General features: G+C 37.9%; 2 protein-coding genes across 12 annotated transcripts in view; one reads left to right on the top strand and one right to left on the bottom strand.

Moving 5' to 3' along the window:
• Positions 1 to 18,383, bottom strand: part of GTF2H1 (general transcription factor IIH subunit 1) — a 30,111-nt gene extending 11,728 nt beyond the window's left edge. The window contains exons 1-5 of one of the 2 annotated variants that reach the window (XM_007434963.4): positions 18,239 to 18,383; positions 11,513 to 11,681; positions 10,179 to 10,371; positions 8,966 to 9,128; positions 528 to 621 (exon numbers count right to left, since the gene is read on the bottom strand). In XM_007434963.4, the coding sequence (XP_007435025.1) occupies positions 528 to 621; positions 8,966 to 9,128; positions 10,179 to 10,371; positions 11,513 to 11,666 (604 nt within the window). In that variant the 5' untranslated portion in view covers positions 11,667 to 11,681; positions 18,239 to 18,383. Of the gene's footprint in view, positions 1 to 527; positions 622 to 8,965; positions 9,129 to 10,178; positions 10,372 to 11,512; positions 11,682 to 17,963; positions 18,169 to 18,238 lie in introns of those variants that run through there. The other variant, XM_007434962.4, reaches the window with a different exon arrangement.
• HPS5 (HPS5 biogenesis of lysosomal organelles complex 2 subunit 2) overlaps positions 18,353 to 24,566 on the top strand; it is a 45,138-nt gene continuing 38,924 nt past the window's right edge. For 3 of the 10 annotated variants that reach the window (XR_015797102.1, XR_015797103.1, XM_088146021.1), the window contains exons 1-4: positions 18,673 to 18,804; positions 20,466 to 20,628; positions 22,050 to 22,160; positions 24,099 to 24,163. Coding sequence is in view for 8 of the 10 variants with exons in the window: in XM_088146021.1 (XP_088002147.1) it covers positions 20,530 to 20,628; positions 22,050 to 22,160; positions 24,099 to 24,163 (275 nt within the window). In the remaining 2 variants the exon portion in view is untranslated. Of the gene's footprint in view, positions 18,461 to 18,642; positions 18,884 to 20,465; positions 20,629 to 22,049; positions 22,161 to 24,098; positions 24,164 to 24,566 lie in introns of those variants that run through there. The other 7 variants (XM_088146025.1, XM_088146023.1, XM_088146028.1 and 4 more) reach the window with 7 other exon arrangements.

Genomic DNA, 24,566 nt, shown 5'->3' with positions numbered 1-24,566 from the left:
TTCATGAAACAGAGCAAAATTACTCTAGATTAATTCTTGGTCTCCACTTCTATATACACCAGCACATTTGCCAAACAAATTGTTCAGCTCATATAAAAGACAAACTGGAGATATTTTCCTGTACGAGGGAATTATTGGATCATATTGCTTATTAGGGTTATGCAGTGACCTGTATTTGAAGTGGGAAAGGGGAGCTTAAGAGTGGACAGCTTTTAAAGGATTTGCTGATAAGGGCCTTTAGAGCACCCCCATACTCTCAATCAATTTTCTCTCTCTGAAGTCACATCTCTTCACAGCCTGTTTCTATTATGGGAACTTTATCTTAAGCACCAATTTATATAGTATAAATAGTTTAGAGGGATCCATATATTCCTAGTGGTGTATATAAACCAAAAATATAGCATAAGTGGCATATTTAATTGAAGGGATAATACTTTCAAATCACATTTAAAGTGCAGAAGAAAAGTGGAGTATATGTGTAACAGCAATGTTTCAAATGTGTATATTACAATATTATATACGTTTACCTGCAGGATAAGTCCTAAATATTGATTCAATGATATCTGAAGTCAAATTATATCTCAGGCCATTGCATCCATCTGTTTGAGGTCTAACATCAGCCTACAACATAAAAATATCTTTAAAATGGTTGCCCATCATTTTTATTAGCTTACTAGAATTACAACAAAAAAGAAAAAAACATAAATACAAGAAAGCAAAGGAGGAAAAAATGTAGTGAGATATTTATAAAAAGTAATTCAAACCAGTTTTTAAATAACAAGTTAAATCCTGAGCACACAGAATCATATTGTCCAGTCTTTCCATTGCATCAATGAAGGGCAAATTCAAAGGCTAAGAATACACATATTTTGTCAAGCCATACTTCAATTCCTGGTACACAAGTGTCTTTCCAAGAGCATGTATATATTTTTTGTAACATTTCAACCACAAAGATCCAAAGTTCTTCACAGATAAATTCCAAATGTTTGGAATATAACTTAATAATACATTAACATATTTAAATCTTAATCTTCTTCGTAAAACCTGGCTCACCATATTAAGAATATTCAACCAATACCGAGAAACTACAGGACATGACCGAATCATGTACATATACATGCCTTCAAATCTGTTGCATCTACAGCATAGGAAGGTAGGCAACTAACCAACATTTTTTTTTGAATATCTGTTTCAGGGTCCAATCAACAGGAAGGAAGGAAGGAAGGAAGGAAGGAAGGAAGGAAGGAAGGAAGGTCGGTCTGGGGTTAGAGTCGGCTGAGACTCTGTTGTTACTGAAAGAGCCCTGGTTTGTCCACTGCCCTGCTCCCTCTCTGCTGCATAAACCTTTTTGTTTTTATCAGACAGCTTTGGAAGGCATGACATTCTGCTACTTAGTAGGTGAAGGTTGCTTGGATTGTATTTAATATCTGTCCCATTCCTTTCTGCTGTTGCTTCTTGCAGGACGCTTAGTAGGGATGGACTGAGACTGTGCTGCTATTTACTTCAATTGTTGATGAAATGGAATTGTTGGCATAATATATTTTTAAAAATTATATACTATATTCAACATGCTAGGAGTTTCCAAGGCTATCAATTAATCAGATCCCAAATAAATACTCAGCATATGTTCTTTGAGCAAAACATTCATTCAGCAGGTATTAGGCTGGTTATATTCCTTCTGTAATCTCTCAGAAGTTTTCAAGTATCATTAACAATGAGGTAATCTAAGGTAGCAATCCCATTTTCAGCCCACACTTACCAAGAAAAAGTTTTACCTGCCATTTTTAAAATAAGGATTATTCTGAAGAGTTAATTAAATCAAAATTCATGTTCTTTTCTAATAATAGCTAAATATGTCCAACTGCCTTCAGTGCTGGAAAAACCATAGAAATCCAGCTACAATTGGAATACTTGCCAAGATTCAGACAGTTCCAAATAACAACTCTAACTATACCCATAGTGGCACATATTCAATCTCATTTTCATTCCAGTAAAACCAGAGATAAATATGCCCAATGATACAACTGAAAATCAGGAAAATTAAAAACCCTGTATTCCCAGAGGGTTGCAACTTTGGAAGAATCTTGGAGTCTGACTATTCCATAAAAGTTATCATCAACTTGTCGATTTGTCTAATTTTATTTTAGTGGAATTAATATAAACATCCTTCTTAAAACATATGCCCACCATGAGGTCATTTTTATTTTCATATTTTTTTCTTCTCCATAGGCTCAAAGGTATTTTCAACCATCTATTAATATCACTGTTAATTAAATGCAATCTGAATTACAGGTAGTCCTTGACTTACAACCACAATTGGACTGGAACTTCTGTCACTAAGTGATGTGGTCCTTAAGTGAGTTGCACCCAATTTTACAACCTTTTTGCCAAGGTCATTAAGTGAATCATGTGGTTGTTAAGCAAATCTGGCTTCCCCCCATTGACTTTGCTTGTCAGAAGCTTCCTGGAAAGGTCACAAATGACAATCATGTGATCCCGGGATGCTGCAAGTGTCATAAATACATGCTGGTTGCCAACCGCCTGAATTTTGATCACCTGACTGTGGGGATGCTGCAACAGTCGTAAGTGTGAGAACCTGGTTGTAAGTCACTTTTTTCAGTGCCATCGTAACTTTGAACAGTCATTAAACAAATGGTCATAAGTTGAGGACTACCTGTACTCAAATCTACCAACAAAGATATTTTCCTAAGAATAATTATCTCCAAATATTTAAGAAAATCCAAGCAAAAAATGAATCCCCTCTTCATTTATTTTCATAAAAATCTTGTTACTTGTTGGCAAAATATCAGACTTCTTCCAATTGAGTGTATATCCCAAATATTTACCATATTGCTGAACAATTTCTACAAAATTAGGTAAAGAGCTTTGATAGTCATCAGCATACAACAACATTCTACAGTCGTGTGAAAAAGAAAGTACATCCTCTTTGAGTTCTATGGTTTTACATATCAGGACATAATAAAAATCATCTGATCCTTAGCAGTTCTCAAAAGTAGGTAAATACAACCTCAGATGAACAACACATATTACACCATGTCATCATTTATTTTACAAAAAGAAAGCCAAAATGGAGAAGCCATGCATGAAAAATTAAGTATGCCCTTACTGCTTCCATAGGTATGAAGAGGCTAAGTAGCAGCCAGGTGCTGCTAATCAAATGCCCTTGATCAACTGATCATCAGCAAGTGTGACTACCTCTAGAAAAGTTTTAGGAATTTACTGGTCTTGAGCATTGAGGTGTGTGTTAATACAATGCCAAAGAGTAAAGACATCAGCAATGAGAAGCAATTGCTGCTGCCCATCAATCTGGGAAAGGTTATAAGGCCATTTCCAAACAATTTAAAGTCCATCATTCTACAGTGAGGAAGATGATTCACAAGTGGAAAACATTCAAGACAGTTGCCAATCTTTCCAGGAGTGGACGTCCCAGCAAATTCACCCCAAGGTCAGACTGTGCAATGCTCAGAGAAATTGCAAAAAATCCAACAGTTACATCTCAGACTCTACAGGCCTCAGTTACTTGGGCTTGTTTTGCAGCCACAGGACCTGGGCACCTTGCAGTCATTGAGTTGACCATGAACTCCTCTGTATACCAAAGTATTCTAGAGTCAAATGTGAGGCCATCTGTCTGACAGCTAAAGCTTGGCCAACATTGGGTCAATGATCCCAAGCACACCAGCAAATCTACAACAGAATGGCTAAAAAAGAAAAGAATCAAGGTGCTGCAATGGCCCAATCAAAGTCCAGACCTCAACCCGATTGAAATGCTGTGGTGGGACCTCAAGAGACTGTGCATAAACAAATGCCTGCCAACCTCAATGAACTGAAGCAACGTTATGAGGAAGAGTGGGCCAAAGTTTCTCTACAACGATGTGAGAGACTGATAAAGTCATACAGAGAACAATTACTTCAAGTTATTGCTGCTAAAGGTGGTTCTACAAGCTACTGAATCATAAGGTGTACTCAGTACTGGACTGTATATTCAGTTCCAGTCCATCACTGTTATATGGAGCCAACAACAGTTTCAACACTAATTATTTTTAAAATATATACCGTAAAACCTCAGTTCACGAATGCTTCTGTTCATGAACAATTCGGTTCGCGAATAGCAGCGTTTGCAAATTTTTGCTTCCGTTCGTGAACTCCGCATCGGGTGACGAACACGACCCGCAGCCATCTTCCCTGCTCTGACATGTGGTCGTGGCTTCCTCTAGGTGAGATCACGGTCGCAGACAGACACTTGCTGTGAAGCTTTTTGGTATCGCCTCAAGCAAGGTTAGTGTTCTCTCTCTTCATACTGTACTGTACTGTACTGTACTTTGTTTCATATTTTTGTGGTTAAAAAAAAATACATATGGTTCAGAACAGATTAACCTTATTTACATTGAACCTTATGGGGAAATTTGATTCGGTTGGCAACCAATTCGGTTGGCGACCATGTTCGTAGGGGTCAGAACGGATTAACCTTATTTACATTGAACCTTATGGGGAAATTTGATTTGGTTGGCGACCAATTCAGTTGGTGACCAGAATCGTGGAACGAATTAAGTTCGTGAACCGAGGTACCATTGTATACTGCTTTAAAGGAGCTAACAAAATAAATTACAAAAAAATGTTACAACTAGAAAAATAACTAAGTGCCAAAGGACACAGATGTCCTACCACACCCCAAATCCATATTTTATTATGCTTCCTTTGTCACTGCTTATACACATAAGCTCTCCTCAGTCCTGACAGAAAAACTATAAGAGAAAGTGCAGATTTATTTCCAAAATCCCATAGTGAGAACAGCATTCGCATCTGCACTATAGCATTGTATATTTTTTAGATCACCATCTAGAGATTATACTACCAAAGAGCAAGCTGAAGAAGCACTGGTGACGCATCATGTTTATTTTCTATGTTCCGTCAATAGCTAATATACCGGTTTCCGTGATGTTTGATTACGTGCCATGAAATCGGTGTTGACCCTTAGTAACCACATAGATTTTTTCCAAGACAATCTGTCCCCAAACTGGTCCTTCAGATTTTTCAACAGTGCACCTACTGCTACTGTAATTGAATCCATCCACCTTACTGCTGGTTGTCCTCTTGTTCTCTTTTCTTCCACCATTACCAGCATTATAGACTTTTCAAGAGAGCTATGTTGTTTAGTCGTTAAGTCGTGTCCGACTCTTCGTGACCCCATGAACCATATTGCGCCAGGCCTTCCTGTCCTTCACTGCCTCCCTGAGTTTGCTCAGTTTCATGCTCATTGCTTCAGTGATGCTATCTAACCATCTCATCCTCTGCCGTCCTCTTCTCCTTTTGCCTTCAATCTTTCCCAGCATCAGGGTCTTCTCCAAAGAGATCTCTCTTTGCATTAGGTGGCCAAAATATCTGAGCTTGAGCTTCATTATCGATCCTTCCAATGAGCAATCAGGGTTGATTTCCTTTAAGATTGACTGGTTTGACCTCCTAGCAGTCCAGGGGACTCTCAAGAGTCTTCTCCAGCACCACAGTTCAAAGGCATCAATTCTTCGGCGCTCGGCCTTTTTTATGGTCCAGCTCTCACAGCCATACATTACTACTGGAAAAACCATAGCTTTGACTATGCGGATCTTTGTCGGCAAGGTGACGTCTCTGCTTTTTAATATGCTATCTAGGCTTGCCATAGCTTTCCTCCCAAGGAGCAAGCGTCTTTTAATTTCATGGCTGCAGTCTCCGTCTGCGGTGATCTTGGAGCCCAAATAAATGAAGTCTCAAGAGAGCTATGCCTTTGCATAATTCAAAATATGATAATTTAAGCCCGATTATTTGTGAGAACTCTTGATTTGTTCCATCATCCATTTCTTTCCTTGGCTATCCATGGTATTCTTAGGAGTCTTCTCCAACATCAGAGTTCAGAAATGCCAATACAATTTCAGTCCTGCTTCTTCAAAGCCCAACTTTTGCTTCCATAGAGTATCCATACATAAAACCGCTGCCTGCACAATTCTGATCTTCTTACATATAGTCACATCATGACATCTGAATAACTGTTCCAAGGCTTTAATTACTATTCTAATGAATGCTAGTTTGTGGCACATTTCTTGACTGCTGGTTTCTTCATTGTCAGTATTCAATCCTAAAAAGCAAAAGCTACTCACCACTTCCATATCTTCATTGTCAATTTTAAGGCTATCGTTAATTTGGTCTTCTGTATATTTAATCTTAGTCCTATGATTTCACAGTGCTCCTTGACCTTCATTACTAGAGCCTTAAAGACCATTTGCATTTTCAGCTATCAGAATAGCATCATCAGCATAGCACAGGTTATTGATGTTTCTCTCTCCAATTTTAAAAACACCCTCACCTTCTTCCAATCCAGATTTCCTCAATACAGTATATATTCAGCATTTAAGTTGAATAAAAATGAAGAAAATATAAAGGCATGCTTCACTCCTTTGCTGATTGGACCCAGTCTGTTTCACCATGTTCTGCCTGGATTGTGGCTTCCTGACTTGTGAAGCTTTTGCATGAGGACAATGAGATACTCTGGGACTCCCATTTTCCTAAGCACATTCCACAGTTTAATATAATCAACACAAAGGCCTTTCTATAATCAATGAAGCATATATTGACTTCTTTTAAGTATTTGTTGGCGTTCTCAATTATCTAGCGTACATCAGCAATAATGTTTCTTGTTCTTCTGCCTTTTCTAAAACCAGCTTGAACATCTGGCATTTCCTTTTCCATGTAGGTCTGCAGTGGATGGCCTTAAGCATTATTTTGCTAGAATATGAAATTAAGGATAATGTGTGATCGTTTACACATACTGTTTAGTCTCCTTTCTTTGGTTCTGGTATGTAGACTGACTTCTTCCAATCTGTAGCTACTATATAATCAAGATTTGGTTACACAGTTTGGTTAGAACCTATAGAGAACCACAGAGATGACCTTGGAGAAGAAATGTAACAGTTAGCAAAACATGATTTAAGCCCGGGAAAAAAAGAGAAACTTCATCTTAAAGTACTAGAGATTCTTTTAAATATGGAATATTTTCTAAGGTACCTTGGATTTTGAGATGAAAGATTTTTCTGCTCTCATATTTCCTGGGCCATGTAGTCTAGAATACATATGCAAAGCTCTTCTTTATCAGAAGAACTTTCAGAATTCCATTTTGGAGTCTGATTAACAGAATAGCCCATGCACCACCCCTTTCCTTCAAACACCCATCTAAATAAATGACAGAACTTAGATATAAAATTTGGTCAGCTGACTATAATGAATGCCCTAATATATCTTATTATAAAATACACAATACAAGGCAACAACAGAATAATTATTTTGGTTATATCCCCAGCTATATGAGGAAATACCTGTTTGGATATGGGATTTGTCATGTTACTCTTCTTTTTCTTGTAGCACCATACAATGTAAAGTCTACCTTGGAATATTAGGAAACTTTCTGAAACAGAATTTGAGGATGCAGGGTGGTAAAGGAATTATTCCCTTCCCATTCTGTGATAGAAATCAGCTAGATCTCATCACTTATCTTTTCCATTTAACTGTTTATATATCTGATTATACTTTATACTTTCATTTTTCATAAAATTGAATTCTGAAAGAATTTTTAATCTGATTTTCTTGCTTTAAATATGAAATTACTAACAGTTATCATCACTATAGAAATTAGCATTACTATTAACAGAATGAATGGTTACTAAAATTCAAAATCATCCAAGAAGAGGAATCAAACCATGCCTTAATTTGGAATCCTGCACTGACAGGGAGTTGAACTTGATGGCTTAAACGGCTTCTCTAAATCTGGGATTCTAGGATATATTAATAGCCCTGGTAACAGAAGTTACTGTAACTCAGTGTTTGGGAGAAGGGGAAGTGATGAACACTGACCTGAACAAGAAACAAAGGATAAGAGTCCTCTGGCATTAAAGGAGCCACCAGGCAAATACTGAGAAGAATTTTACCATAGAAAAAGACATTTCCTGTATGCTGCCAGGGAAAACCTGAATTGTATCAAAGAAAGCAGTTCCTCAAATATTCTAGTCCCAGGGCATTTAGTATCTTGGGTTGAGCTTGGAAAATATTTGGCAGGCTTCAAAGAGCAGCATTCTGAAATCTGCGGAATTTTCAGATGCTCCTCAAGAGATCTTCATACACAACCAATTACATAAACTAATCTGGATCTTTCCAGAGCATCCAGGTAATTTCCCTCCACAACAGGGTGCAACTAGTATACCAGCCAAAACTAGTAAAGGACACCACAAACTACTAGTGATACCGGAGTATGAAAGACAATAGGGAGAGTGATTTGTCAAACATGACATCCAATATTCAAAACCAAGTTAGCAGGAAGAGGCTGCTCCATATTGGTAAAGCATTTATGACCCTTGTTATAAAAGCAATTTCTAGGCACTACAAATTCCACTACAAACTCCAGACAAGAAACAGGTAATAGAATTAAGACTAGGAGACTTTTACAGAACTATGAGTATATTTAACTGTGGAGTGGAAGACAGACTGAAAGCAATGTGTAGAGTTTCAGAACAGGAAATACTGTGCTTTTTCCAGACTTCTATTCATTAAATATTATGCTCCAAAAATACGAAAAACTTCTGAAGTGGCATCCAATGCAGCATGAGAAACTATAGTTTAAAATGGATAGAACGGCCTCAGTGTGAACCCAGAATTGCTTAGACATGTACACACAGCTCTTCACCAGCCAGAGTTTCAATAATTAGAAAGGGGGGGGGGAGAACAGGTGTATATGTAGTTCAGTTATGGAAACAGGTGTATTCATGTGCAAAAGAAGGCAGTATTCACTGTAAAACATGAAATAGCTATTCAATATTGCAGAAATTTTAATTTAGTTGAGTTGAAGACATATCAAGATAAATTGGAGAGATACTGCAGTAAAACTCTCTGGGTTTCTCCTATTAAAAAAACAAATCAATGAACGTACCAGAAAAGCAGCAGAAATGCCAACATCTTGCTTGTTAGGTGCTGTAGAATTATCCAAGGCATTCATGTTTAAACGGTTGGCCCAGAATTCCTCAGCACTAATCACCTGACTTACAACAAGGTCTTTATAAAGCTGAAACAAAACAGGGTCTTCTTGCAGCATTCTGTAAAGAAAATATTTAAAACTTATTGTTAAGCTTATAGGGCATTAGGAACTAGAGTTTCTCATACAAAGAATTGAATGGTCACACCTAATGTACACTGAGCAGATTTCTACTTTACAGTGGGATTTTCCATGCCTTTCTTTTACTTTGTACTCTTGAGCACTGTTCCCTTCTCACATTAAGTAAGATGACTAAGTAAATTTAAAGAAAGGTGACTGAAAATTTAGGGCAACTAAATCCAACTGGCCCAGCTCTGATACGTATATAATGAGCAGGGAAAAAATGAAGACTTTCATCCAAGTCTCTGAAAATAAAAGCATTTTTACACTACTCAGGAATCATAGGCATGTAGTAGAATACTAAGGATACTGAATAAGAAATAAATTTGAGTTGAAGAATCAAAACAAGTAATATGATTGTGGAAACCTTCCTAAGCCCAAAATTAAGTCTTGATTGATTAGGAAATCATCCATTAAGTTACAGATAAAAGGATAAGCAAACAAGCACATATTTCAAGGACCTATCACATGGTAACTGAATAAACTCTCATTTTCACACATAAGAAAACATATTCTTAGCGCAGTTCTGTACAATTCTACAAAAACACGTTGCAATGAATTTAAGTGTGCTTGCCACCCTACTTTACCATTGTCTATTGCTACCAATCAATTAGAAAGTTTACTTTATAAGTTGTTCTTCAAAATGATAACTTCAGAAAAAATAGTTTGAGCTGCAGAAAAATGGCACCTCAGTGTAATACTGATGCCCCCATGCACTACAATATTTTACTATGCAATCTCATTCAGACCTACAACTGATTGTATGACTTCCATATTTTCACTAAGATAGTAAAAATAGGTCCTATCTCTAACAAAAGAGAGGATAGCTATACCTCCAATAGCAGAGTATCCAGATACATTGAAAGAAATTAGGCTTATATTATAGCTGGCACAGCAGCTCCTAATGTTTAAACCATAATCAGCCTTTACTACTACTGCACAGTATTAACAATTTACTCAAAATACTTTATTTGTAATTGAAGGCACTTACCTGTTTTTTTCCTCAAGTTCCTTATTGGCTTTCCTCTTGAACTTTGGTAGCAGCTGTTGAAGAAGATCTTTTACTGCATCACGCTCTTTTACCGCTGTACTTTCATTAGAGAAATGGAAGTTGGTTGTGTCTCCTGCATGCAATACTAACTGAAGCTGAATCTTAGCTTTTCCTTCAGGGCTGATTTTCTGACCTATAATAAACAGAACATGTATAAGATCAAATGATTTATTAATCAGCCTTAAAGAGATCACCTTACAAGTAACTCCCATTTTTACTGTAGTTTTTATGACATATATTACAATAGCTTTTAATTTTCTGAATGTCACCCTGAACACTCTCATTAAAATACAAGATAGTATAAATTATATTAAGTATTTCAATCAAGAATTAATATATCCAAAAATCAAGTGTGGCAGACACTGGATGGATGTCTTTCACAGAACTGCAACTCTTTAAAGAGCAGCATATCAATCCTTTTCTAGTTCTTTTTATGCATATATGCATTATGTTTTAATGATCCTAAGTTGCAGCCTCTCTCTGTAACTATATATAGCATTCTCCTAATCCAGAGGTGAGCAGCCCATAGGATGCATAGTCCCAAAATTCTACCTGCAGTCACTAGAGTCCCCAGAAAATGGCATTGCTTCTGGAATAAGCAAGTCACCATAAATGGAAAAATGGCACCACTCACTTATGTGACATTATCATGCCACTGTCTTGTCTGCTGGGGCTCAACTACCTTGAAATGGTAATTTTCAGAAGTGTAGCCCCCAGACTCTCTTATACTGCACTAATGATTGATGAGTTCTTCAGATAGTCACCTAGTTACAAACTAGAAAGGCATTTAATTTTTTGTTGAAGAGTTATAAACAGCAATGAAAAAAATTGAAAATTTAGTCTAAAAAATAGTAACCATCAATAGTACATCTCATTGTACTAATAACCAGTGTATGCAGAATGACATTCTCACAAAGGATGTCCTGGAGAATGAACCAGGTCAGCAAAATCCTGTACATTTTAATTTAATGCTATATGGTAATACAACAAAAACTAAGCATGAAAAGGAATGTATTCCATTCTTAGATCCTTCATAAAAACAAGTGTATATTCCATCCCTTTCCTGAACTTCTTAAAATACTGGTGCAAATGGGGATGTGGGTGTTGTGGCAAAGTACAGTGCAGAAAGCCTATTATATACACCTCCTTGAGTTCCAGAATGAAAGGCAGGATATAAATCTAACTAAACAAAAGTAAACTTGCCCCCAAATTAATGTAACTGAAAATCTCAATATTCAGAAAAAAAATGTATGATGAGAAGGTTATCCACTTACATTTTATATCCGCATACATATGGCTGATTGTGAACCGGTCTTTGCCCTCAGGTGCCCAAGCTATTCTTTCAGCCATGAGATAAAGAGCCCCATCCTGTTTCTTTTGACGCACTTTCTTCACTATTAATAACACTTCTTCAGATGATGTTGCCATGATGACTATAGGATACTGAATTAAAAACAATCTTGTCATTTGTTTTCATAGTTAAGTGTTTAAATTTACATTGTGATTTTACACTACTTGTTGCTCACTGTTAGTGCACATCATTAAAAAAAAATCAATAGCAGGGTAAGTACCCCCCCCTTTTCCATCATAATTTGAGAGATTTGAATAAATTGATTAGATTAACAAATTGCACTAAGCTATAATGTGGTTTGTTTGCTTTGGGCTTATGGTGGTTAAAACAAGGCATGACTTTGTATTAGGTGTAAACCTAACCAACAATGTCAGAAACCACTAACAATGATATTTCATATTATTTACATGACATTAGAAAGTAAAGATTTGGACTGCACAGGATTTCATAAGAACTTTTAAAGTACCAAGGCACATTTTATTGAACCTTTCTATTGGATATACAAAACTATTACAGGATTTCCAATAATCTCTTAATTTTAGATATCAACCATTACTCTAACTGGCATATTGTAAGAGGATTTCTTACGAGAAAGATACTGCATCTGTTGTGACGGAACTGCAGATGTCAGGTACTGCAATGTACATAAATACATTCATTCAAATGTTATGCTATATTAACTATTACATTTCAGAATAAAGATAAAAAGTTTCTCCTGCTTTCCCCCCACAGGTCTTCACATAGGTATTTTTTTTAAAGAAATCACATTTTCTTTCATTATTTTAAATGAAATCCAATAGTATGCTTCCTTTCACAGAAAAGAGATAATATCCTCATTCCCTGCTGCAGCTGACTCTCAAAATCTGCTGTCAAAAGTATATTTGAGAGCTGAAGACAATTGGGGGTACATGGAGATAGCAAGGGGCAAGGACAACATGAATTTGTGTGTGCATTTGGATATTACTAACTTAACATACTGGACTACATCCAACAATACATGGGCCACTTAAGACAATGGGGATGCCATTCTGGCACCAGAAGATCATTAGATTTAAACTAGAGCAAGGGTACCCTAACCCTAACCCTTTCAGTACCTACTTTACCTTTAAAACATGTACACACGCGTACACACACATTCAAAATGTGATGTTATGACTTATAATTAAGACAAAGAAGTTCTATCTAATATATAATTATGATTCATAACCATAGATTATTTTTAAATCTAGTCCATCTGGCATTACATTACTTCTTTGGTACTAGTTAGAATGTTCTAAAACCTTCATGCAAAAACATATAGAGAAAACACCTCCCAATAATCTGATTATTAATGATCCACCTAGAATTTTGGGATTAGGTGGATACACATTTCCATAATAAATGCAATTCTCCTTCCCCACTTTAACTCCCAGCACAGCCTCAAACAGGGCCACCAACTATCAGGAGCACACTGGAAGCTCTACAAATAGGAAACCCCCAAGCCTGCTATTGACTGTTAGCAATTGACCTGTAAATATATTTGGCTGTACTGTATCTAACAGTGGTAAAAATAGAAGGATAAAAGCAGAACCAAATGTTCCTTCCCCTTTACCTTTCCAGAGTTCTCAAAAAGAACACTGGCTGTTGTGGGAAGAAGGGATCACACAAAATTGGGTAGACAAACTTTATATGATCTTCAATGGATATATCCAGCTGAATTTCATTAGCTTTGTCATATTCTGCTGAAAGACAGACCAATAGCTTTCTTATTTGAACCTAACCATTAAATGTAAGCAATTAGCTTGCTAACTGCAGATCAAAATCTGTCTGGGTAAACTGAGCTGGAGAAAATTTATAAGAGTGTTCTTGAAACTGGTACTTTCAGGTTAAGTTCCAATCCCTACAGTGTATGTAATGATATCTACTCATGATCATTACAACCTGTGAACTATAGGAAGGAATGAGGGCAAGGAAATGCACAATATGATAATATCAAAGTTTAAGTTTTACAATGTTTTGTAGAAGGGTAAAGAATTTGACAAGGAGCTCCCAGTTTTTAAAAAGTGTTCTGGAAACAATTAGGATCCATGCCAAATAAAGTTGTAAAGATTAGAATTTTAAACTGAGGCCAAAAAAAATGTTCAGTAGCCAATAAAGCTGAAGATTCCATCCATATGTGAAAACCAGGGGAAAACAAAAACACATTGTTTCTCAACAACGGCACCCACCCCGTTGAACAGTCACCCACCCTGTTGAACCGTCTCCTACCTGTAATCTGGAGGGCTCCATCACTCCTAATTTTTGGAACTATCTTTAAAACTGAGCTACAAAAGAGCATTCATTTAAACCTATCATTGGTACACCTACTATTACTATTATTTCTGGTTATAACTTATGAAAGGTTTTAGAAGTTTCATTTATTTCTATATTATTTTTCTGTTATGATCATTTCAGTTTTTTATTTCCATGAATCTCAATGGAGTTGGGCAGGATATAAAGTAAACAATGGTGTAAACTATCTACACCATAATTTGTACCAGCTTTAGGTCCCAGAAAATTTAATCTCATGCTAATTTTTGAGAAAATGCTATAGAAACTACTCCAAATATTGATATTACTATTTCCAATCATTCCACAAAAGCAGCTCTTCAGTAATACGTTTCTTTCAGTGCCAAAATTGGATATCCTCTATCAATATTTTTCTGCAGGACTGGCATTTTTATTGTTTTAGAAAAATCAAACAGTTTCAAACATTAATACATCATATTTGGAATACTTGTATATAATTCCAATTGAAATACACAAACTGGACTTAGAAAATTATGTTCAGTGATAATACAGTCTTAAAATCTTGATAGAAATAAAGGTATCCTCATAAAAAAGTAACCATTTATGTAACTACATCTATTTTAGTTTGTTTTATTTAGCTATTAACATAGAAGAGAGATATGTATCTATGCATTTTAAATTTCTACTTGGCAAGATAGCATAATAGTGCAGTTACATTTGGAATATAAACTAATCACTTGTTTCTTGTGCCTTGGATCTGACAAGAAATGAAATGAAGTTTAATTCTCAAAATTTTGGAAAGCACAGTAGGCTCATTTTTAGGGAAGGTATCAGATTAACTTCTCTTGCTTGCAGGGAACTATTTTTGTGTGTGGAACAAGGGGAGAATTAATTTTACATTCTCTCATGTTTCCTCAAACTCTGCAGCACAATTCTGAACATTTTGAGGCTGTAGAGCAACGTTTCTTAACTGTGGTTCTGTGGAACCCTAGGTCCCACAAAAGGTTGCTAGGGATTCCACAAAAGATTGTGACCAAAACAACAAAAATCATAGTTTTTTGTACTTCATGCACCATGCAATGCTAGCACTCACAGTGGTGAGAATTTTTTATGTGGTGCACTCAGCTGCTGGCCTGCCACTTTGCTGTTGTTATAAACATTATAAAATATGGATTGTGTATGTCAGAAGTGAATTTTATTGTGAAGGGTTTTTTTTTTTTTTTGCTATTTTTAGGAAGGGTTTCCCTGAGACTAAAAATTGATTAAAGTAAAAAAGTAGAAAAAGGCTGCTCTAAAGGGTATGTAATACAACATTTTGTGCAGACTTTCTCACAGGAAGGTCCCAATGTCAGAAAAATACATACTCTTCCTGTCATTGTCACATGAGAAGAATAATCTCTTCAAACATAGAGAGCCCAAACAATTTATGCTTACCTTCTGAAACAGATACATGTACCTATGTTGCTTTAAATATAACCACTGATACAGCAAAATTATTCTTAAGTGGGGATATTCAGACAAGGCATTCTCATATTCTTCTGGTAATCATTTACAACACCATGTTGTCTGAGTGAGAGGGGTGGAGGAAGGGGTTGAGAGTAGGATTTTGGATGCCAGTGAAGTATGCACAGAGTAGTCTATATTTTCGTCTGGTGCCAGGTGAAGAAACAGTTATTCTCCTAAGGAAGTGCTACTTTAAACAACTTTACAGCTGCTTTTACTTTCTATATTGCTTCCTTATTTTTTCTTGTATGATTTCTGTAAGTTGTATCAAATATTTAACTGTTTGAATTTTACTATAAACTACTTTGAGATTTTAAATGGGTAGTAGCATGTAATAGCTTTAAATAAATGAACAAAAATAACTTCTAATTAATTGTAATATTAATATACTCATTCATGGATCTATACTAACTTCCTAATCAAAAGTTTGCAAATATGAATTAATATAATAAATTCTATTTCACAGCAATTCAGTATCAGGAAACAGAAGATTATTGCTGAGGTATTTTTTATGCTGTAAGAAAAGTAAATGATTTACAAATTCTTATTCTTTACACCAAAGAACAGAGAAAAAACCAATGCGCCATCCTATCCCCTTGAGCATCCATGCCCATCCAAGAAAATTCCTTCCCAGCCCAGTAAATGTACATGTCCTATTACACTGTAGCATTTTTCTCCTCAGGAAATCCTCTACTCAAACTTTACAACTAAATACAGTGGTACCTCTAGTTACGAACGCCCCTCCTTACGAATTTTTCAAGATACGACCAGCTCCAGCCCCAAAAATTTGCCTCTACTTGCGAACTCCGCCTCTACTTACGAACTGGATCTGCGGCCATTTTCCCTGCTGCCACGCGGTCGTGGCTTCCTGTGGGCGAGATAGCGGTACCAAGGAGACGTTCGGTGAGGCTTGTGGTGTGTTTTGTGGCGTTTGGAAGGTTTTTGTGGTGTTTGGAAGGTTTTTGAGCTTTAAAAATAAAATGCATATGTTTCAGAACTGTTTAGCCGTATTTACATTGAACCTTATGGGGGAAATTTACCTCGGGGTGTGACCAAATTCGGAGGGCGGATTCGCCGTATTTACATTGAACCTTATGGGGAAATTTGCCTCGTGGTGCGACCAAATTTGGAGGGCGGAACGGATTAACCGTATTTACATTGAACCTTATGGGAAACTTTACCTCGACTTGAGACCAACTCGAGCTGCAACCAGAGTCACGGAACGGATTAAGTTCGTAACTAGAGGTACCACTGTATATAGATTCCTCACATACTAAAACAAGTTTGGGAGATCCTCAACTGCTCTGAACTAAAAAATCATGTCATACAGCAACCAAATATATATTTTTAAACCGGAGATTGAATTATTATTTTTTCATTAAGAATGCATTACTAGCAAAGAGGAAGAGTCAATACCCTGGTACATAAAGTACACTGGTTAACCATGGTTTATAATAAATAGTTATATAATGCATTCAGTTATAAATGGACTTAGCATGATGATATTTCTTTATATACAATCATTTTTTCTCCATGGTGCAAACCCTGTTAATATCTAATTCTATATACATTTTCCTTAGGTCAGCGTACCTGAAATAAGTCACAAATCACTTTTGTAGATAAATTTACTAAAGTAAATCAGTGATATATTAAAAAAAACCCTGATGGACTGCCTCTCTTTGATTACATCTGCCCGTCCCATCAGATCTGGCAGAGAAGGCATGCTGCGGATCCCGTTTGCTAGAGAATTACATTTGGCGGGTCCCAGGAGGCAGGCCTTCTCTGCTGTGGCACCCACCTTGTGGAATCTTCTCCCCCTGGAAGTGAGATTAGCTCCATCCCTCTTAACATTCCGCAAGTTCCTCAAGACCTGGCTATGTGATCAGACCTGGGGGCCCCAGGGGACTGGGGAGATTTTACGATGGCCCCCTTATTAATTTTATCCCCTCCTGTTTTGTGTGTTTTTACAGTTTTCTGTGTGTAATTGTTTTTATTTTATGTATTTATTTTTTAATTGTTGTATGCTGCCCAGAGTCACCTTGTGTGAGATGGGCGGCTATATAAATATGATAAATAAATAAATAATAAATAAAAACATTATCCCAAATTCCACTCCCACCTGTACATCACCCTAGCAGAATTACTAGCAAATCCTTTCCTTGCTCTTACCGAGACAATTCTGGAGAACAGAACTTCATATACCTCTTCCTCAGGGATCAGATAAAGATAGGAAATCCAGAGAAAGAAACGAAAATGCTGAATAGAAACTTTTACTTCATTAAGACCCCACTTCCTTTTAAAGGAAAAATGCACTCCATTTAGAAAGAAACATTTGGTGAGATAATGAAAATTTCCTAGGAGCAGGGAAAGGCAGCATGAATGAAAAACATGCTCCCTCCTACACTCGCCTGCATCTGCCACCTGCTTGTAAGGTTCATAGTGCCCAATCATGCAAAGCAAGAATCTGATGAGGAATCAGGGAGGAAGAGTAATCCTAGGATGGAAGACTAACTGCTTCACTACCCCCACCTCAACATCTCTACCAGGAGAGAGCGAGATGGGCCTCCAAACCCGGAACCGTTGAACCAAGTCACACTGCCTACCGTGAGGGTGGCTACCGTGGCTGTGCTATCACCACCGGTTCTTCCTTTTCTGCTCTCCACACAGAACCACTAACTTCAAAAGAAAGATGGTTCTAAACCTCAATACGGCTTCGTTCACAGCTTGTAAAAAGCTCAGCGGCCACTGCCGCCGCCTCCTCCGGGGCCATGGGGCGGCCAGGAGCACGGCGAAGGAACACGTGACCGGAAACAGCGAGCTCATACACTACAGGAGCAAGAACGCATCACGTGATAGGCTGCGCCGCCATGACACTTACCCGCTCACGTGATAACACCTGTCGCTCTCCAGGCCCCTTTTCTGGTCACGTAACGGTCTGTTCGCATCTCCGCCGCCATGACAGCCTTCCAGAAAAAAAATGGGGTGGGGTGGGTGACAGTACAGTAACAACGCGGTCGCTCCCGCCTCATTCCTTACGAGCCTACTGTCGAGTCCCGCAGAACTGGTGCCTTCCTGTTTTTGCTCCCAAACCTCCTCTTCGGTATAACAGATGGATCTGTTCTCGGTTGCCGGCGCCTCACTGAGGGGGGAGGGGGATCTTGCCCGAGCAAGGGTTCGAAGGGGGGGCAGCAAGGGGAGGGGCAAACGTGCGGCTGTCACGTGATGCGGATCGCGCGAGAAGGGGGCGGCTGCGAAGTGACGCGGCGTCTCGGCGATGGGCGGGTTTGGAGGAGAGGGTAGGGTGCTCGCGGAGTCACGCGCCGGGGCTTCTATCGAGAGGCGGGGCTGCGGGAGCAGAGAGGTCGGAGTTGCTGCGGCGCCTGGCTCTGTGGATGAAGCTGCCGCAGGCGAGTGCTTGAGTGGGTATCCCAAGCTGTGGCACGGGTGCGTGCTCTTTTTCGAGCGAGGAGAGTTAAAAGAGAACGACGACCTGGGCTTAAGGAGTTTTTTCCGTACTGTAGTTGTAAGTCCTTTAAGAGCCCGCACTGCTCCTCTCAAGGGTTCTTCTGTTCAGATTTGGTGTTATCTGTGGACTGTCACAGACAGCCGTGGGGGGAAATGCGTGTGGTTGAAGCCGTTTTTTACTAATTTGATCGCTCTTGTGTATTAATCTTTTCGCGAAAATACTGTCTGCGCGTACGAGTGCCATGGGGGACAAGACGATTTGCGACCTCCTAAGCAGTGCTTTTAATTTCCTCCAATTATACTTCTTGCAGTTGCTCGTTATAGTGCGGAGCTCTCTTGATTTGCACGAAAGGGGGTTCTGAAGTGCAGAGCCCCGTCTTCGATTCATAAGTGATCTATTTATATCTGCTGTAATCTATTTGAGAGTACCTTGGGCTGCTTGTGCTGGGAAAGAGCCCCCTAGGAAATGAACTCAACTCGGCAGAGTATGTACTTAAATTACAGGGGTGTCGTTATATTCAGAGCCACTATTTAGTCAGCCTCTGGCTATGCTTTTAGATAAGGAGGTAAAAAAAAAATTAGATAATTTTCGGTAAAAAAGCAAAACAAGTTTCTGATGTTTGTGTGTGAATTGTGCTCGATTCATATCTGATGATAAAAGTTTATAAAGTTAATGTTATTCTGTTTTGGAACACTCTAACTTGGAGAAAGGCAGGGAAACCACTGTAGTAAAGTGTAGCTTTGTTCAACACAACAGAATGGAAGAGATATTTAATGCATAGAATGCATTTTCACAGTACATTAGCCATGATGAAGACTGAGATTGTGGATGAGGCTGAAACCATGGCTTATAACTATTTATCTCAACCCTGACCCTGGTTTATCTGAATCAGATGGAGGGTCAGTGATTTAATTTCTACATTCAGTTCCTGAATATTGAATTATGTAGCAGAAGCAACAGCAAAATCACTCCTCTGTAGCTCCTAAGTTGTCTACACCTCCTATCCTTTCTCCCTGCTCCCCTGGATGCATGGTTATTTATTGTCAAAATAGTGCCAAGAGAAATATTAGTTGTGTTATTAAGCCACCTTATGACTAAAGTGTTTATTAAAAAAGCTGAACAGTTGCGGAAGGTCAACCAATCACTATAAATGTACTTTGGAAACTGACTGAAGAGGAGAGAAATAGTTTGTTGGGTGCCCCATGTGTAAATCTCTTGTATGTAGTTATCCTAAACCACAGGTAGGAATTTATGTGAATAGTCTCCCTTTCCATGTAATTTGTTAACAAGAACAAATCTGATATACTGTAATGCAAAGAATAAAATAAAACTCCTCAGTGGTACAAGGAAAATAAGTGTTCAAGGGACAATTGGTCTTGCCATAATCTGGCCAGATTATGTATGTCCTGGTTTAAGGCAATGCATGAATCTAACTATTATATTTGTAAACCATAGATTTTAGCTTAGCTCAGTATCTTACAGTAATTGTGGTTTATGGAGCAAAACATAGGTTAGCACAGATGAACCAGGTTAAAGTAGAGCTGGCATTTTATGAATGTTAGGCATTTTATAGCCTGAGTATCAAAATTATATGTTTAGGAAGCCAAATTTAACTGAACAGTATGAAATCATTTTTCAGATTTGTCCTTACAGGAGGAGAAGAAAAATGAAGCAATAACATTTTATGAGAGGCCATTGTTATCATGGCAGTGATACCTGAACCTTACAGCTATGTATTGGCAGAGCTTGAATGCCTTAGTCCCCTGCTTTCTGCTCTCAGGCTGGATTCTAGTCGTCTGAAGGTGTGTTTGAGTTACAACTGCTCTTCTGTAGTTTCTCCTTTTTTGATCATATTTTGATGTCCATATATTTGTAATGTATGATATATTATAAAGCAGCATTTATAATCATCGATCTGTTGGTATGTAACCATGCTAGTGGGTGTGCAACTGAAACAGGAGTTTTGGGCAAAGAAAAATAAAAAGCAAATTATAAAAACAGAAGATAATGAATAATGGAATTGAAGGAGGAACTTAATTGCAAACTGCCTGAGGAACTGAAAGTGTAATATTTTGTTCAGATATAACTTCTCTGTAGTTTAGCCAGATTAAATGTTGCTTCCCATTTCATTTTTCAATTATGTGTATTTGATTTAATGGTCAGCCAAAATATTTTTTAATTTTAGTTTCACTTTTTTTTGGAATTATCAAAACAGATTTCCCTTATCAGTAAAGTGTGCGTGTCCATGTTAGCTCTAATGAAAGGTCGTCTTTCTACTTTTCAGCTAGGCTTGTCAGCAAAGAATAATCTAGCAATTCTTATAAATCTGTTATAATTTTTTACAACTAATTTTCTGTTTCAAATTGTAAGTTAAATCTTGGCTACACTATAGATAATAGATTCTCCACAGGCTCTTCTTTTTCCCAGTGCATTTTGGGTCCAGAAGTGTTATAAACATTAAAACTATGGTTTCTTGAAATAAGACAATTTCAAACAATTGTTTCTGACGTTTGTTTTAACTGTGCATGTTCAAGATATATCACTGTTTAAGGTTTGGAAGTCGCAGTAGCTTATTTCATGTTGGATCTTTTGTCTGCAATAGATTAACAATCATAAACACTGGTTTATTAATCTAAAATGAAAACAAAAGTGTCTGAGTTGCTGGGGGGAGGTGGAGAAGCATGCTCACATCCAAAATTCACTAAGGATTATTCTTTAACATTAAAACATAATATGATGGTGTTTGTGAATTGAACCATTTCTTTAAAGGATAAATATACCCTCTTTTTTGATCAAAGGCAGCATGTAGGTTTTGTGGTATGTATCAGGATACACCTGGTGAGAGGCAAGGGGAAGGAAATGTCTCAAAGCCCAAAGTGGCTCCCTGCCCAGTGGGAGATAACTTTTTCTTCAGTCCCTTTCCATTTTTCATGTTAGTTATCCTTGTTCCCTAGCTCTTCTACTTTAGCCAGTCTATTGTGTTTTTTAATGTTAAGTTATCAAAAAATAATGTCAGCTGTGGAGGGAAAAAGGAGCCACACAAAAAGTCTCAAGGAGCCACTAGTTTAACAACAATGTTTTATACTAAGCAGTAGAAATAAACATTAAGTAAAGATCTTCCCTGCCAGTTTTCCCTTTCTTGAAAGTGAAAGAATGATTAATTATATGAATCAGAAACAGTGTATGGGCTTTTCATAACAACTTTTCCTTTTTTTTCTTTAAGTGCACATGTATAGGAGTTTCTCGAAAATGGTTGGCATTAGGTAGCTCAGGTGGAGGCCTAAATCTCATCCAGAAAGATTGTTGGAAACAGAGGCTTTTCCTGTCTCATAAGGTAAGACTGAATGAAACTTGCAGCAAACTTGTAATGGGAAGGAACTGGGAAGGCTGATTCATAAAAACATCCGACAATGAAAAAATAAACTGTTGATTTTAGAGACCTAATACTACTTTGTTCATTAATACTCCATTGGTACAGTGGGGCAAAAAAGTATTTAGTCAGCCACCAATTGTGCAAGTTCTCCCACTTAAAAAGATGAGAGAGGCCTGTAATTTTCATCATAGGTATACCTCAACTATGAGAGACAAAATGAGAAAAAAAATCCAGAAAATCACATTGTCTGATTTTTAAAGAATTTATTTGCAAATCATGGTGGAAAATAAGTATTTGGCCACCTACAAACAAGCAAGATGTCTGGCTCTCACAGACCTGTAACTACTTCTTTAAGAGGCACCTCTGTCCTCCACTCGTTACCTGTAGTAATGGCACCTGTTTGACCTTGTTATCAGTATAAAAGACACCTGTCCACAACCTCAAACAGTCACACTCCAAACTCCACTATGGCCAAGACCAAAGAGCTGTCGAAGGACACCAGAAACAAAATTGTAGACCTGCACCAGGCTGGGAAGACTGAATCTGCAATAGGCAAGCAGCTTGGTGTGAAGAAATCAACTGTGGGAGCAATAATTAGAAAATGGAAGACATACAAGACCACTGATAATCTCCCTCGATCTGGGGCTCCACGCAAGATCTCACCCTGTGGGGTCAAAATGATCACAAGAACGGTGAGCAAAAATCCCAGAACCACACGGGGGGACCTAGTGAATGACCTGCAGAGAGCTGGGACCAAAGTAACAAAGGCTACCATCAGTAACACACTACGCCGCCAGGGACTCAAATCCTGCAGTGCCAGACGTGTCCCCCGCTTAAGCCAGTACATGTCCGGGCCCATCTGAGGTTTGCTAGAGAGCATTTGGATGATCCAGAAGAGGATTGGGAGAATGTCATATGGTCAGATGAAACCAAAGTAGAACGTTTTGGTCTAAACTCAACTCGTCGTGTTTGGAGGAGAGAGAATGCTGAGTTGCATCCAAAAAACACCATACCTACTGTGAAGCATGGGGGTAGAAACATCATGCTTTGGGGCTGTTTTTCTGCAAAGGGACCAGGACAACTGATCCGTGTAAAGGAAAGAATGAATGGGGCCATGTATCGTGAGATTTTGAGTGAACACCTCCTTCCATCAGCAAGGGCATTGAAGATGAAACGTGGCTGGGTCTTTCAGCATGACAATGATCCCAAACACACCGCCCGGGCAACGAAGGAGTGGCTTCGTAAGAAGCATTTCAAAGTCCTGGAGTGGCCTAGCCAGTCTCCAGATCTCAACCCCATGGAAAACCTTTGGAGGGAGTTGAAAGTCCGTGTTGTCCAGCGACAGCCCCAAAACATCACTGCTCTAGAGGAGATCTGCATGGAGGGATGGGCCAAAATACCAGCAACAGTGTGTGAAAACCTTGTGAAGACTTACAGAAAACGTTTGACCTCTGTCATTGCCAACAAAGGATATATAACAAAGTATTGAGATGAACTTTTGATATTGACCAAATACTTATTTTCCACCATGATTTGCAAGTAAATTCTTTAAAAATCAGACAATGTGATTTTCTGGATTTTTCCCCCCATTTTGTCTCTCATAGTTGAGGTATACCTATGATGAAAATTACAGGCCTCTCTCGTCTTTTTAAGTGGGAGAACTTGCACAATTGGTGGCTGACTAAATACTTTTTTGCCCCACTGTAACACTCAAGTCTGAGTGTTAAGAGGTTGAGAAAATCCATTTAAAATGTGAACAATCCTTAGAGTAAAAATAAGTAATTTAATCGACTAATATGGTTGGAGTGGATAATTTAAAAAATGTATAGGACGTGGGAGTAAGGCATTGTGGAAACAATGTGCTACTAGGATAAGTCTGATCATTTTATCTCTTGGTAGGAAGGTGCCATTTCCTGTGTTGCCTTTTGTTTACATGATGAGGATTATGTTGCTGTAGCTACCAGGTGAGGACATGTTAACTAAATGAGTTATGTACTGTTCCATCATCACATTTCAGCAACGGAAGGAGTATTTCAATGATGCAGGCAAGATGTACAGTACATATATGTGTTGAGAAAAATGAAAGTGAAACAAATGTTGAACTTGGAGATATACAGTCTTTTTTCCATTTGCTCATCCATTTAACTAATAGCCATTTTAGTTTATAATATATTTAGAGCTTCAGATGCTCTGCTGTCCTCCTCTCGTTTGTGTGCATGGGATGAAGAATAAATACATACACTATCAGCTTGTCTTGGTATCCAGAAGCAGTGGGCTATGTTTTGAATGCTGTGGTCAGGTCTGACTTGCAGAATATCATAAATGGAAAATTATGTTCTCTTCCCCTTTTATATAAATAAGGGGGAA

Source organism: Python bivittatus, unplaced genomic scaffold (genome assembly GCF_059951505.1).
Source record: "Python bivittatus isolate LINGU-HERP-01145 unplaced genomic scaffold, Pbiv_v1 ctg000480_np1212, whole genome shotgun sequence".
NCBI classification, from domain to species: domain Eukaryota; kingdom Metazoa; phylum Chordata; class Lepidosauria; order Squamata; family Pythonidae; genus Python; species Python bivittatus.
Note: the sequence above shows the minus strand (reverse complement) of the source record. Positions and strands in the feature narration are given on the sequence as shown.